At 35.4% G+C, this 14893-nt stretch overlaps 1 protein-coding gene across 5 annotated transcripts in view; it reads left to right on the top strand.

Annotated features, from left to right (window-relative positions):
• Positions 1-14893, top strand: part of TSPAN12 (tetraspanin 12) — a 78222-nt gene that overhangs the window by 16950 nt on the left and 46379 nt on the right. For all 5 annotated transcript variants that reach the window (XM_017513864.2, XM_037733244.1, XM_037733242.1 and 2 more), the window contains 2 exons: positions 1405-1487; positions 2602-2737. In XM_017513864.2, coding sequence (XP_017369353.1) covers positions 1405-1487; positions 2602-2737 — 219 coding nt within the window. The remainder of the gene's footprint in view (positions 1-1404; positions 1488-2601; positions 2738-14893) is intronic.

Raw genomic sequence — 14893 nt, 5'->3', positions numbered from 1 at the left:
CTCCTGCCTCAGCCTCCTGAGTAGCTGGGATTACAGGCACGTGCCACCATGCCCAGCTAATTTTTTGTATTTTTAGTAGAGACGGGGTTTCACCATGTTGACCAGGATGGCCTCGATCTCTTGACCTCGTGATCCACCCGCCTCGGCCTCCCAAAGTGCTGGGATTACAGGCGTGAGCCACCGCGCCCGGCCTATTTCATGTATTTTCTATCAGCTAATAGTGTGGGAGCCTTGATCAGATTCAAGTTTGACTTTCTGGTGAAAATTCTTCATAAGAATTTCTGTGTGCTTCTGACTGCAACATGTTGGGAGACACATTATGCCTTGTTGTCTCTTTTTGTGACACTAAGAGTAACCAGTGGGGTCTGGATCATCCACCCACTCTCTCCATTGTGACTTCCCAGCAGTCTTTCATTTAATGTAGTGATTCTCAGCCCTGCCTACCTGTTAGAATATCTGTGAAGCTGTTACACATTTCTGATGCCCAAGCCCCACTCCCTAGAATTAGTCCAGGGTAGACCTGTGTTTAATAATATCTTTGAGTCTTAAGTGGTTCTAATGTATAGACAGGATTGAGAACCAATGACCTGAAAAATTTGCAGCCATTGAGGATCTTTTTTTCTAGGGATACATTATTTCAGATAGGGTTGTTAAATGGTGATGCCCTAGAATGCTTTCTGCAAATATTACTAGAAATTCTTCCATAAAAACTTTCATCAAGTCCTTGTTTCTTCGTTTACTTTGTACAGGAAAAGTAGGATAAATAGAAATGATAGATTCTTGCCAGTTTTCTGAATAATGAGTTTCATATTCAACTTTCTACAAAGATGACCAGAGAATTGTGTTCATTATGAGTTTATATACTTTAACACATACATGTGTTAGTATGAGTTTATATACTTTAGAACTTCAGGTATGTTTTAAAGGATTGCATTTAATATATTACTATTACTGTCATTTTAATGCTTAAATTGTTTGAATTTTAGCCAATAGAAGTCATTTGAAATTAGAACCTGTGACTTTTTTGACAATATTTAATTGTTCAGTAATAGTATTTAATTTCTTCCTTGCCTTTAAGAATGACAATTGTTTTAGACGCATCTTATATATTTGATAATTTAGTTGTTCTGTGGCCTTCTCATCTTGTGCAGTTTCTGTCCTGAATGCGGGATCAGCCGCTTAATAGTCTAGTTTTCTATATCCCATGTAGGTGGTATTCTACTTGATGCCTATGACATGATTTCAAAATGGAATGGCTGATATTTATAGTAATAGTAAATTTCAAGAAGTAGCAAATGGTAATTGGGAAAGATATGTAACAAAATCCTTGATTTTTCTATTATTAATCCTGCAGCAAATGTTACATAAATCCTCGGTAACCAGTTTGTACTTTTTTCTCCCCAGTTAATGTCCATCAGTGTGTTGGCAGTTTCTGCTTGGATCAGGGACTACCTAAATAATGTTCTGACTTTAACTGCAGAAACAAGGTATACTTTATAATTATTAATTGAATTTTTTCATGCTGATTTTAAATAACTTTGCTGTTAGCTGTTTATATGGTAGTGCTCTTCCTTGACCTTTTGGAAAAGTTTTTCCTACCCATAGCAACCTTTGTCACAGACACTTTTATCCTCCAGAGTTCTCCTTAAGGTGTGCCTCTGGTCCTAAATGAGATCAGGTGGCAGCATGTTTATACAGACATTTCTGGATATGGTAATACCAGTTGCCTGTCTTCCTGGCTGTGTGTGTGTGTCAGCCATGTCATATGTGTGTGTAAAAAACCAGCATAGTTACTTTTTCTAAGAAAATTACTTACTTTCATATTCTTAGGTTAATGAAAACCATACACCACAATGATTTTTTTTCTCAAATTTCAAGGGTTGATGTACTAACATCACAGGGGACAAATTACTTTTTACTCCCTCATCTTTAAATGGAGATTGTATTATGATATATGACATCTGAATTGTGGGAAGGATTAAATGAAAAACATTTCTGTCAAGTCCTTAACGCAGAGGAACTTAGCTTAATAATGGTTAATTTGTATCATTAGTTCTGGTTTTGGTTAATGAATTTTTCATTGTGTTCTAGCAAAAATCACTTTTACCTTTTTCTTTCTTTTAATGTAGATTAATTTCCCTTTGCATAGTAGTCTTTCACATTGTAGGGGAGGATCAGTTGTCAGGGAGTAGAAACATAGTGCACATGGGGTCAAAGATTAGAGAAAAGGAAGGAGATTCCTCCCAGCTGGGAAATAGCATAGGATGCCATGTGATTTACTTAGGCTAAGGCGTCAGAGATAATAACAGATGAACTTTTTATCAAGATCCCCTATATTGTATATTAAATGAGTAGGGGTAGGAAAGCTATCGGTTGTATTAAAAAAAAGACAAACACCGCAAAACCAAAAATAAAGCAGGCAAGCAAGTAAACATAGAAACAATAGCACAGTGATTTTGAAAATAACAATACAGTCACTAGTTTTCAGGCATCATGATTTAAAGAACTATTAACACAAATCACAATTGTGTTTTGTACTAGGTCTTGTGTGCATTTTGATTGTATTTTATTGCTAATACGGCATTATTTTTCTTCTTTCAGGGTAGAGGAAGCAGTCATTTTGACTTACTTTCCTGTGGTTCATCCGGTCATGATTGCTGTTTGCTGTTTCCTTATCATTGTGGGGATGTTAGGATATTGTGGAACGGTGAAAAGAAATCTGTTGCTTCTTGCATGGGTATGATGTTATATTTTCTCTTTGTTACAGTTAAAAAGATTAACCAGTAATGTATTATTTTTAACCAGTTCACAAGATTAGGTAGCAGTGATACCAGTAACAGCATCCTATAAGAAAGGAAGCTTTCTTTTCACAAGAGATTGTTTGAATACATGTATTTGCTGTACTCAGATGATGAGGTATGGAAATATATATAAGCAATTTAATTATTTCACTCCAGCTAAGTGTTGACATTTTCATTTTAAAGTGTGAGTTCTTTCTAGTGTCCTTGTCCTTATTAGCACTCAAAAAGGCCCCTTGGGACTGGAACTAAGAAGTCATAATAATCTTAGTTTTTTCGGTTTTAACTCTGAGAGCTGCACTAGGCACTTTTTAAATTAGTTTCACCATTCAAATTCTGTGACTAGTCTTTTAATTCAAAAATTCGCCAGCAGTTTTAACATTGAAAAATTGAGTTGATTAAAAATACTGTTTATATAGATATTTTTAGAAGAACACTTAATGTGTAAAATATATACTAGTGGCACCAGGTAGTGAGATTGCTAACATATAGCTGCCGACATATAAGGCTGGAAAACTAATTCATTGAGTATATGCTTTCTTTGTAGTAGGTCTCAGCCCCTAGCTGTAAATTAATTTCATGTAAGGAACTTAAACAATTTGAATGGTGTACTGGTGAGCTGGATCACAAGGCAGAAAAAATGCTCAGATTCGTAGCATTTGAGGATTTCTGTGGGGTAAATTCTCCCAGCATGGTCAATTTTAAGTTACCAACATGAAATCACTGCCTGTAGAGCTGGGGACAGATGAGCATAAATTAGCCCCAGGAGCCAGCTCCCACACACTCGTGCTTGACTGGCTCCCATGCCAAGCCAATTAAAACAGAATCTTAGTGTGAAGTTAGACTAAAGCTTTGAATTTCACAGTATAACCTGTGTTAATGTATTACTTAGCTTCTTGGAAGATAGCTGTTCAGGTTGAATATTGGAAAACACAAAATGCTGTAGAGAATAAACCACATTCAGAGATGGGGAAACATCTCTACTGCTTTACTTCTCTTCATATGTGTATACAGGGAAAGGGAAAATGGTGGAAAAATTTGGGATCTTATTTTGCAATTTTAGGTATTTGGGCAATGATTTAAACATGAACAAAAGGACTTACTTTACATGAACATTCTATAATTTGAGTAAAGTATAATGTATTTCAAGCTATATGTAAAAAGTCTCAGAATTCTTTTTTAAAACGCAGTCTTATGATGATGTCTCACTTGTGTAACCAATTAAAGTCTGCCTGCCATTTCCTCCCTCCCCCCAACGTTTATTCTGAGCAGTCCCTATGCAATGGGATGCGGGAGGGAGGCAGGGCAAGTAGGGTCAGGTATTTCATGGAACCACAAAGGCTTTGGAAACACATTTTGAAAACTCTTTATGTATTCCCTTAGGCTACTTAAATGCTAGTAAAGCAAATTGACAAACACCGAAGTATTGTGGCCTACTACGTGAAGTAGGGTGAATCTTAGACTTGTGAATGAGAGTCCAGTTTGTGATACTGGAAAAAGCATTATAATGCAAAAATGGCATGGAGGACTAAGGTTTTAAAGGTCACCAATTTACTCATTCATTCGTTCTCCAAACACTTACTGAGCATATATGTACCACCAATTTTTGCCGTGTGACCTGTCTTGATAAGACCTCTAATAGGGTTTGCACTGGGTGCTCTGAGGCCTGAGAGGAAGAGCTCTAACTCAGCCCAAAAGGGTCAGTGCCACCCTCTGGGAGGATGGTGAGCATAGATTGATTTGCCTTTTCCATCCCCACTTTGCTTCCTGAATGTACTCTTTACAAAGCGTGTTTTTACGCTTTGCTGTTTCGTATGTCCCTAGGTGACATCTACCTCTTGGTTCCTCCTTCCTGTCGATTGCCTTTGACAGTTCATTCCCCATTCTCTTTGGGCTGCCTCTCTTCTCATGGCACATTTCTAGTCCTTACTCTGTCTAGACCCAATACAGCTTCCCCCTTGCTAAAGAATAATCTGTGGTCCCAACTCCCATGTATCTGTCACTCACAACCAATTTGCATCTGGTCTATTTCTCAGGAAATTTCTTTCTCACCTTCCTCCTCACCTCCTCCTCCTCTAAACAACTGCCAAGTCCTCTCAGTTCAGATTCTACAATCTTGGGAACTGGTCCTCTCTTCTATTCTCCTTTGGGATGCCCAAGTTCATGCGTTTCTAACTTCCTGCTCAGACAGGTTCAGAGCCCCCAACTCATCTTTCTGCCTCTGTTGTCACCTCCGAATCTACTCAAAACCAGTGCTGCCAGGTTACTTTTATGTGACTGCCATCACATAACTTCTCCATTTCGACACCTTGAGAGACTATTTATTGGATAATGAAGTATATACCAACACTGCAAATGTGCGCCAAGCCCTTCTACAATCAAGCCTTTATCTGCCAATTTTTGCCTTCTTATCTACTTTATTATTCTCTGGTTCTCTATTTTCTGACCCCTGAACAAACTTTCTTGCTTCATTCTTCTCTACTTTTATTCTTGCTATCTTCTTAGCCAGAAATTTCTTCTCAGTTCTTTCATTTAAATATTACTAGCCCATGAAGACTTATCTGAAGTGCTACCCCTTTAAATAATAAGAATGACAAGGATGGTAATTGAAGTAGTTAACATTTCTTGAGTACTTACAGTACCAGACACTGTAGAGTTTTACCTGATTTTTTTTAAAATGAAGAGTTGTTATACATGAGTTAATCTATTTTATCCTCTCTGCTAAGCATAAAATTGGACTAAAACTTTGAAATACTCTTATTATTCAGTTAATATAGATGAGGAAATGAGGCGTAGAGAGATAAAGTGACTTGCCTAAGTCAACACAGCTAGTAAAGAGAGGATCTAATATCCAGACTATGACAGTCTAATTCCAATATTTGTAACAATTTTGCCATTTTACTCTACAATAGCTGATTTTTTCCTAAGTGTTTACAAATGTGTCCTGTAAAGTATAAAACATTTTCATCTTAAACCTGACAACAATTATCTGAGGTAGGTAATTATTAAATGAGGTTCAGAGAGGTCATTAATATGCCTAAAGTCATTCCGCAATAAGGGTTGGAGCTTGGATTCAGACCTCAGCATCCCTGATTGTGAAGCCCATTCTCACTGGGCCTTTACTGATGTCTCTAACAGACTTTTCTCAACTTTTGAAGTCTAGTATATTTCCCTTATTATAAACTTCCTTTTCTTTTTAATAATCAGCCCAGACTACCAGACTGCAAACAACTTAGTAATATGAACCGTTCACCTTGCTCATTGCTTTAATAAGCGTTTATTAAATCATCGAATAACAGACAGTAAATTAGAATAGTGAAAGTAGGAATGACCAGCACATCAGATTAAAGTTGTTGCCTGGAAGGCAGTGATGAGAGTAAGATTTTAAAAGAGGAATTTGGCTGTTAGGACTAGATTACAAGGTGAATGGCTCATGGGGGGTGGGCGGTAAAATAGTGCAGAATGTGACATAATGTAAGGTCTTTGACAAATATTTGCAAAGCAACTCACAGATGATTTGTGTGTGCCCTTTGGCCTTTTATCATAATTAAAAACAATTTTTTAAGGAAGTTTCATACTTTTATTTTGGATATAAATATTTAAACAAGCAGAATGCATTCATCCAACTTGTCCATTTCTCTGTATTCAAAGTCTTGTTTTACTTTTAAGACCTGTAAAACAGATTAGTGTGAGAAAGGTATTTTTTAAAAAGACAATTGGTATCTCAGAGAGCTGTCATATCTCTTGAATGATTATTAAAAAAAAAAAAAGATCTGGCAGCTTGGCTGTTGTGCTGTTCAAGGAAAAGTAAAAATGTCATTATTCAACAGACTGATCAAGAAAAAGTGAGTGAACCTCCCTCAGAACAGGTCTTTATAACCAACATCCCCCCAGCCCTCACCAAAAAGCAACAGAAAACCTCTACAAGCTAAGAAGCCACCTGTTGGAAAATATTTCTGAGAAACCTTGGTCCTGAATTTCATCCTTCTTTTGAATGATAGATTAATAGATGTAAGTTGTCAAAACACCCTAATTAAAGGTTCCCAAATAAAATACAAGATGCCCAATTAAATTCAATTTCAGGTAAATAATGAATAATATTTTAGCATGAATATGCCCCATGCAGTGTTTAGAATATACATATACTAAAACATTATTCATTGAAATTTAAATTGAAATGTACATCCTGTATTTTCATTTGCTTTATCTGGCTAATGTACTTTCATTAGATTTGTTCTTATTAAGTGTGAAACTATCATAGAACAGAAATTTTTATGTATTTATATGAGGAGATTAAGAAAATGAAATTCTAATTATAATGGGAAAACAAGCCAAAAATTACTAAGAAAGGAAACTGGAATATGCCATGCCTTTCACAGTAATTTCAGTAGTGGAAATTTCTTCTCTCTTTAAAAGAGAAATTGAAGCTAAATTGAAATTGGTTTTATGCCTGAAATGGGTACTTCCCAAGGCCTTAGCCGTAGACTAAATGAAATTCATTTGTTATTGCAGTTCCACCTTGCTATTAACACAGGCATTAGGAAAGCAGTGCCAGCTCAGGGGGAATGTAAACAGATTGAACAGACATGTTTATGATGTTGACAGCAGCTGAATGTCACCATCAGGAGATCATCATTTGTCAGGATGCGATGCAAATATATGCTTAGCTGCCAGCAAACCACAAGTAGTCAAGCGCTTGTCAGAAATTAAGTTGGACATACCTTACATATTTAATACAAATGAATCATTTTTAAAGAAGTGCTTTTTTGTTCAATGTTATTTTTCCAGAGACTTTGCATGTAACTATTGATTGCACGTTTGCATTTTTAAAACTTTCTATAAGGTAGAGTGATTGAACCAGATCTGAATGCTTTCCTTAGTGGAAATCAAGTTAATTTTTTTTTTTTTTTTTTTTGAGAGAGAGAGTCTTGCTCTGTTGCCCAAGCTGGAGTACAATGTCAGGGTGTTGGCTTACTGCAACCTTCGCCTCCTAGGTTCAAGCGATTCTCCTGTCTCAGCCTCTGGAGTAGCTGGGATTACAGGCACCCACCACCACACCCAGCTAATTTTTGTATTTTTAGTAGAGATGGGGTTTCACCATGCTGACCAGGCTGGTCTTGAACTCCTGACCTCATGGTCTGCCCACCTTGGCCCCCCAAAGTGTTGAGATTACAGGCATGAGCCACTGCACTCGGCCATCAAGTTTATTTTTAATGGCCGTGGAGATGCTTCTCCTAAGTTTTTTTTTTTTTTAAATCATAATGCAAAACAGAATATATTTGAGTAGTAATTTATTTTCTAAAGGGTCCTCTGTTTTAAGGCCTTTTCTTATGTAGTCATGAATTTTATAATTATATAGCTAATCATAAGTCATTAAGTTAAAATTAATGTATTAAGTTGTATGTCTTTATTATTTTATGTTTTTGGTTGATAGCCTACACTTTATTTCTAAATGAAGATTCATCATCTCATTTACTGTATGTTCAGTATTTGCCCAATGTTTTACCTTTGTTTTCTCAAAAAATACTCATAGCAACTCCATTAGACTTATTTTACAAAAGAGGAAGAGTAGAATCCTCAAAGATACACAGCTGGTAGTTTCTGTTATTAACATTCAAACGCAGCCTATCCTCAAAGACCATGCATGTTTTACTATACCACATTATTGTTATAATGCATTTAATTACTGGCATTGTTTCTAGAAGACTTAACTATGCTTCATTTATTACTCCGAGGCATTTGGTAGTCATTTAATTTTTTGAAATATGACCTTTTGCTATGCTTATTATAAAACAAACAAAATTTCTACTCTAGTTATCATTTTCACTTATCTTGTCAAAGAATCAAGCAGTTTCTCTTTTCCTTTTTACCTTCCTCACCTCCCATTCTCTTTTTCTTTTCTTTTGCCCTCCATTGTGTATTGAGTACCCGTCTATGATAGATACTTGAGAGAACAAAGTTGAATGGGGTGAATAGAAAGAAAATTACAAAGCAAAATGTAATAGTAAATGTATAAATAACTTGCTGTGGGAACCCAGAATCAGGAGCAAATGGAGACTTCCAGAATGTTTCACAGGAGAGTCTTTATTTGAACTGGATGTTGAAAATACATAAGCATTTCCTGGTGGAGATGAGGAAGGAAGAGGATTTAGAGCAACATGAAGAGTGTGTATAAACATTGAGGAGTGAAGGGATAGGGCAAGTTTAGGCAAAACTTAGAAAGTCCGTGTGGCTGTGGTGTTGGTGCACAGTGAGAAGAAAATGAAGTGAAGTCCAATTGTGAAGATCTTTATCAAAATGTCAGATGTTATTCTTTGGGCTGTAAAGAACCAATGGGTGTTTCCATCTTGGGATGAAATGATAATTCATATTTAAGCAGGAGACAATAGAAAGCCCCGTTAGTGATTACATTATGACTTTCAGAACCTATTATGAACTAAGTAAGACTCTGGGGCTGGAGGAAGGTGGCTGAAATCAGTGACCCATGCTGAGATAGAATTATGGAGAAAGCATTACATGATAGTAATGTTTGTATTGCTTCACATCAGGAAATGAAAAATTATTTGGCATGTATACATTTTTCATAGAAACATAACTCTCAATACATGTACTTTATTTGACTTCTTAACTAGAATTCTTTAAGTTATCATTTAAAATTTTTCATTTGTAATTGTCAAAAAGTAATTATATATCTATGGGGTACAATTTGATATTTTGATGATGTATGTATACATTGTGGGATTCTTAGATCAAACTAATTAACATATCTGCTGCACCCACTTATTTTTTGTGATGAGAACATTTAAAGTTTACTGTTTTCTCAATTTTGAAATATACAACTTATTATTATTAACTGTAGTCACCATGCTATGCAATAGGTCACTAAAAGTTATTCCTACTGTCTAACTGAAACTTTGTACCCATTAGCCATCCTTTTACCAACCTCCTCTTCACCCTACCAGCCTCTGGTAACCCCCATTCTATTCTCTATTTCTCTGAGATCAATACTTTTTTAGATTCCACATATAAGTGAGAGCATGCGGTATCTGTCTTTCTGTGCTGGCTTACTTCACTTAACATAACGTCCTCCAGGTTTACCCATGTTACTGCAAGTAACAGAATATCTATTTTTTAGGGCTGTGTAGTATTCTGTTGTATGCATGGACTACATTTTCTTTATCCATTCATGTTGATGGATACTTAGGTTGCTTTTATATCTTGACTATTGTGATATGGAGAAATAGGAACACTTTTACACTGTTGGTGGGAGTGTAAATTAGTTCAACCATTGTGGAAGACAGTATGGCAATTAAAAAAAAGAGAGAGAGAGAAATGAGAATCCAGATATCTCTTTGGCATTCCTATTGATTTCCTTTGATTGTATACTCAGAAGTGGGATTGCTGGATCATATGGTAATTCAATTTCTAATGCTTTGAAAACCTCCATACTGTTCTCCATAATGGCTGTACTAATTTATATTTACTCAAACAGTGTACCAGGATTTTTTTGCCCCACAGCCTTGCCAACATTTGTTATCTTTTTTCTTTTTGATAGTAAACATTCTGAGAGCTAAGCATTGGTATTTGATTGTGATTTGAATTTGTATTTTCCTAACAGTTAGTGATATTGAGCATTTTAAAAATCTGTTTGTCTTCTGTTGGGTATTTACATGTCATCTTTTGAGAAATGTCTGTTCAGGTCCTTTGCCTACTTTTTAATTGGGTTATTTACTTTCTTGATATTGAGTTATTTACGTCCCTTATATGTTTTGGATATTAGCCCCTTAACAGATACGTGGTTTGCAAATATTTTCTTCCCATCCATGAGTTTCATTCTTCTGATCGTTTATTTTTCTATGCAGAAATTTGTTAGTTTAGTATTATCTCAGGTGTCTATTTCTGCTTTTTTTTTTTGCCTGTGATTTTGGGGTTATACTCAAAAAAATCATTGCTCAGATCAATGTCCTAAAGCTCTTCTCATACATTGTCTTCTACTTTTTTTTACAGTTTCAGGTTTTACATTTAAATCTTTAATACATTTTTGTTGTTTTTTTGTTTATGGTGTGAAATAAGCATCTAATTTTCTTCTTCTGCATATGAATATACAGTTTTTTCCCTTGATTGAAGATACTTTCTATACCCCCATTGTGTTATTGGCATCTTTGTCAAAATATCAATTGGTTGCAAATGTGTCAGTTTATTTCTTTCTGGGCTCTTTGTCTTGTTCCATTAGTTGTCATGTCTGTTTTTATACTAATACCATGCTGTTTTGATTACTATAACTTTCTAATATGTCTTGAAATCAAGTAGCCTGATGCCTCCAACTTTATTGTTTTTGCCCAAGGTTACTTTGGTAGCATCATAGGAATTTTAGCATTTTTTCTTTCCTGTTTGTGTAAAAAATGACATTGAAGTTTCAATAGGGATTGCATTGCATTTGCAGGTCACTTTGGACAGTATGGACATTTTAACACTATTCTTCTAATTCATGAACATGGGATATCTTTCTATTTATTTGTGTCGTCTTCAATTTATTTCATCAGTATTTTATAATTTTCAGCATACAGATCTTTTAACTCCTCAGTTAAATTTACTTCTAAGTATTTTATGGTTTTTAATGCCCAGGAAAGTATGTCAGCAGATGTCTTTAAAAGTAAATATTGTTTCAGAGAGAAGGGCCCAGGGCAACTGTGTGATACTCATGGTATTTGTGTTGGGTCATTATGACAGGATTTTGGCTGTTCATTGGAACTTTTTCTTACTTCAGGGTTTGAAATATGAATGATTCATGTTTTTATATGGTATGCTATGTCATAGGAAGCATTTTAAACCTTATTATAGATGGTTTTTAGATACTACATTTGAGATAATTTTAGTTAAATATAAGCCAAATAATTCTCTATCCATTGATTTGGTGACTGTCCTGAGTTTGTGCAAAGTTCAAAATCAGGTATTTTCCTGGCAGCACATGCTATTGAAATGTTCATTCCACTCGAGAATATGGTCACCACTTCAGCAAATGCTTCCTTGAGATGAATTCAGCAATTGCGCAGTGTTTTAACTTTCTTATTTACTTCCACATGTCTCTCTACTAACTTCCTTTGACGAACATAAATCAGAAAACATTCATTTAAAAGCAGATGTCTCAGGAAACAGTGTCTCTAAATGTATGGAGAGTTAAAACAAGAGGGCAGAAAACACTTGCAAAAGATGAGATAATTAAGTCATTTAAGCCAGTGAGGAAAGCAGCTTTCAGATGGAATATTTAGAAAAAACTCATGGTTAGTATTTGTGTTATGTGCAATGTCTAATGAAGTTGTTGCTTAAATAAGATTGTGAATTAAATTAAGCATTTTTTCATGAAACTATATACATTTAAAAAACTTACAATTTCAGAATTGTAATCCGTATCTTTTCCCTTTTTCAGAGAAAGGGTGATAGGCTCAGGTTACATACTCAGGTTAAGACAAATCCCAGCTTAGATGAGAGAAACAATAACTTAAATTGTATTTAAAATGTATTAACACTGTAGTTGTATCACTTTGTATTTCTGTTAAGCAACACATTTGAATTATTCTAAAATAAGTGGTTATTCCTGAACTTTCTTTATATTGCCATTATTTTAGCTTTAAAACTTTAAACTTTAGAAACAACAAATTTCCTCAAAATGATGACATTTTAGAAACATTATCTTTAAGAAGAATATTAATAAAATTCTAGAGTTAATAAAATAACAGACTTTTATTAGATGATACCAACTTAAAAATCATTTCTAATTAAGTAAAATATGAATCATTGCAATGTCTTTTCCAGTAAACAAGCACTTAAAATATTTTACAGTTTCACATTCTGTATAAAAGCACAGCTGAGTTGAAGCACTGACTGAGAACTTCTAGTGAGACAGAATTTTTTTTAACTTTTATTATGAAAATATTTTCATTCCAAAAGTTCTCTCTTTGCATTTTTAAAAGTAATGTAAAAAAGAAAAAACAAACTCTAAGGAGCAATAGTCTTCTATTAAGAACATTTAACAAAGAGACATGAGGAAGTGTTTGAGCTGAGATGTGAAGGAGAAGGGCAAGAGGCAGTGGTTGGTGACAGTGGGCCAGGGGAGAAAGGCACTTTAGAGGACCCAAAGGCTGGTGAAAGGAACAATTGTGATAACACTGGAAAGCCCACAGTGGGTTAGATATGTACCAGATAGGACTGAGACTTGGCTGTGTGAGCTGGGGCCAAAGTGAATATCATACATAGTCTGTGATCTGAAGTTCTGTGAGCAGAAGCACAATCTGATCTATCTTCTGCTATGTATCCCTGGTAGCAGTGTCTATTCCCTACTCGTGGACCTTTTGCTCATTTACCTGGGAGAAATGAATATCTGGTCTTGTTACTCTGGGCTAAGTAAGGGAATATCACATTTTGATAACCCTTTTTAATGATAGAAGAGAGAATGGAGGAGATGCTTCAATTCTGACAATATGTCTTTATTGATGAGTATAAAGGTACTCATGTGGGGAAGGCCACCTAAAACATTGGCCCATTATAAATACACTTCTATTAATCTAGATGTCTTTAGTTCACATTTGATACTAAAAATATAGCAACCAAGCTAAATTAGGTACCTAGACACTGGATACAGGGCTAAGGTGAGTTTAGGGATACAAGCCAGCACCAAGGGGACTTGCTGAGGGTTACAACATTCGTTCTTTGGAATGCTGCAGTGATTTTTCAGCCTCAGGGAAAATACTTTTCATAAATAATTAACTAGTTCAGAGGACTGTGATAGAACTGCTTAGACAAACTTTGAGAACAAATTTTTACAAATAAACTTTTCAAGGATGTTGAAAACATTCACTTTGAGATAATGGATATGCTTTTCTCACATCGCCATTGATTTGTTTATAAAAGCAGGTCTTTACTTTTCAACATTGTTATATTCAAATATTTATTGTAAGAAAAGTGCATTTCTTTACAATTATTCTGTAATTTGTACTTAATTCAAACTTCCTTCTATCATTTAGACCGAATTATGGATGTTTTGGCAACTTTGGTGATTTAATAATTTTGTCATTATTTATACATCGTTTTCCTTCTCCGAACATTGAGCATGGCTGTGAATTCACAAATAGTAGGGTTCTTACACTTTTTTTCTGTGGGAATAAAAATATTTATGATTTAGGAAAAGAGTATATTTGCATGAATATATTCATCAAAGAAAAGAACAAGCTGTTTAATTGTAGTAAATATCTGCATATATGCATTTGTAAAATTTAAAGCAAACTTTAATACTCTTTTTAACAAGTAGGGTTTGTGTTCATTCTGGAGAATATGCAAAAAAAAGTATATATCTTGTTGGAAACAAAAAATGTGATTTAGAAGGATCTAACTCAATCTGATACTTTCACAGACGTAGAGTTACAGATAAGTTAAACAGTTATTGACAGATATTGTAGTACGAGTTTTCTTTCTGCCTAATCAATGTCTTTTAAAGCTTCTCGTTTTCTAACTTGTCTTATAAAAGTGTTTTCATAAAGATGCTGACTACTGGCCGGGCATGGTGGCTCACACCTGTTATCCCAGCATTTTGGGAGGCCAAGGTGGGTGGATCACTTGAGGTCCAGAGTTCAAGACCAGCCTGGCCAACATGGTGTAATCCCATCTCTACTAAAAATGCAAAAATTAGCTGGGCATGGTGGCACACTCCTGTAGTCTCAGCTACTTGGAAGGCTGAGGCAGGAGAATCGCTTGAACCTGGGATGGGGAGGTTCCAGTGAGCAAGACCACACCACAGCACTCCAGCCTGGGTGAAAGAGTGAGACTCTGTCTCAAAAAAAAAAAAAAAAATACGGATGCTGACTATAGTGAACTCATTTCCTTCTCTTGTTTGGAGAGCATCTGGGCACATTTGACTAGGTCTGAGTGAGAGGCACCGTAAGGGTCAGAATTGTGTGTGATATTATTTGGCTTTGTTGCTTGGGATATTGTTAAGGCTCCTTCCTGTTTGCATGTTTGTGTGTGGGTTTTGGTAATGGGGACCCCTGTCTCGCATTCTTAGGAATGGCTCAATAATCTGTATAGATATTCTTTTCAGAAAC

This window comes from Cebus imitator, unplaced genomic scaffold (assembly GCF_001604975.1).
Source record: "Cebus imitator isolate Cc_AM_T3 unplaced genomic scaffold, Cebus_imitator-1.0 Scaffold508, whole genome shotgun sequence".
Classification (NCBI taxonomy): Eukaryota; Metazoa; Chordata; class Mammalia; order Primates; family Cebidae; genus Cebus; species Cebus imitator.
This window is presented reverse-complemented; position numbering and strand designations above follow the sequence as displayed.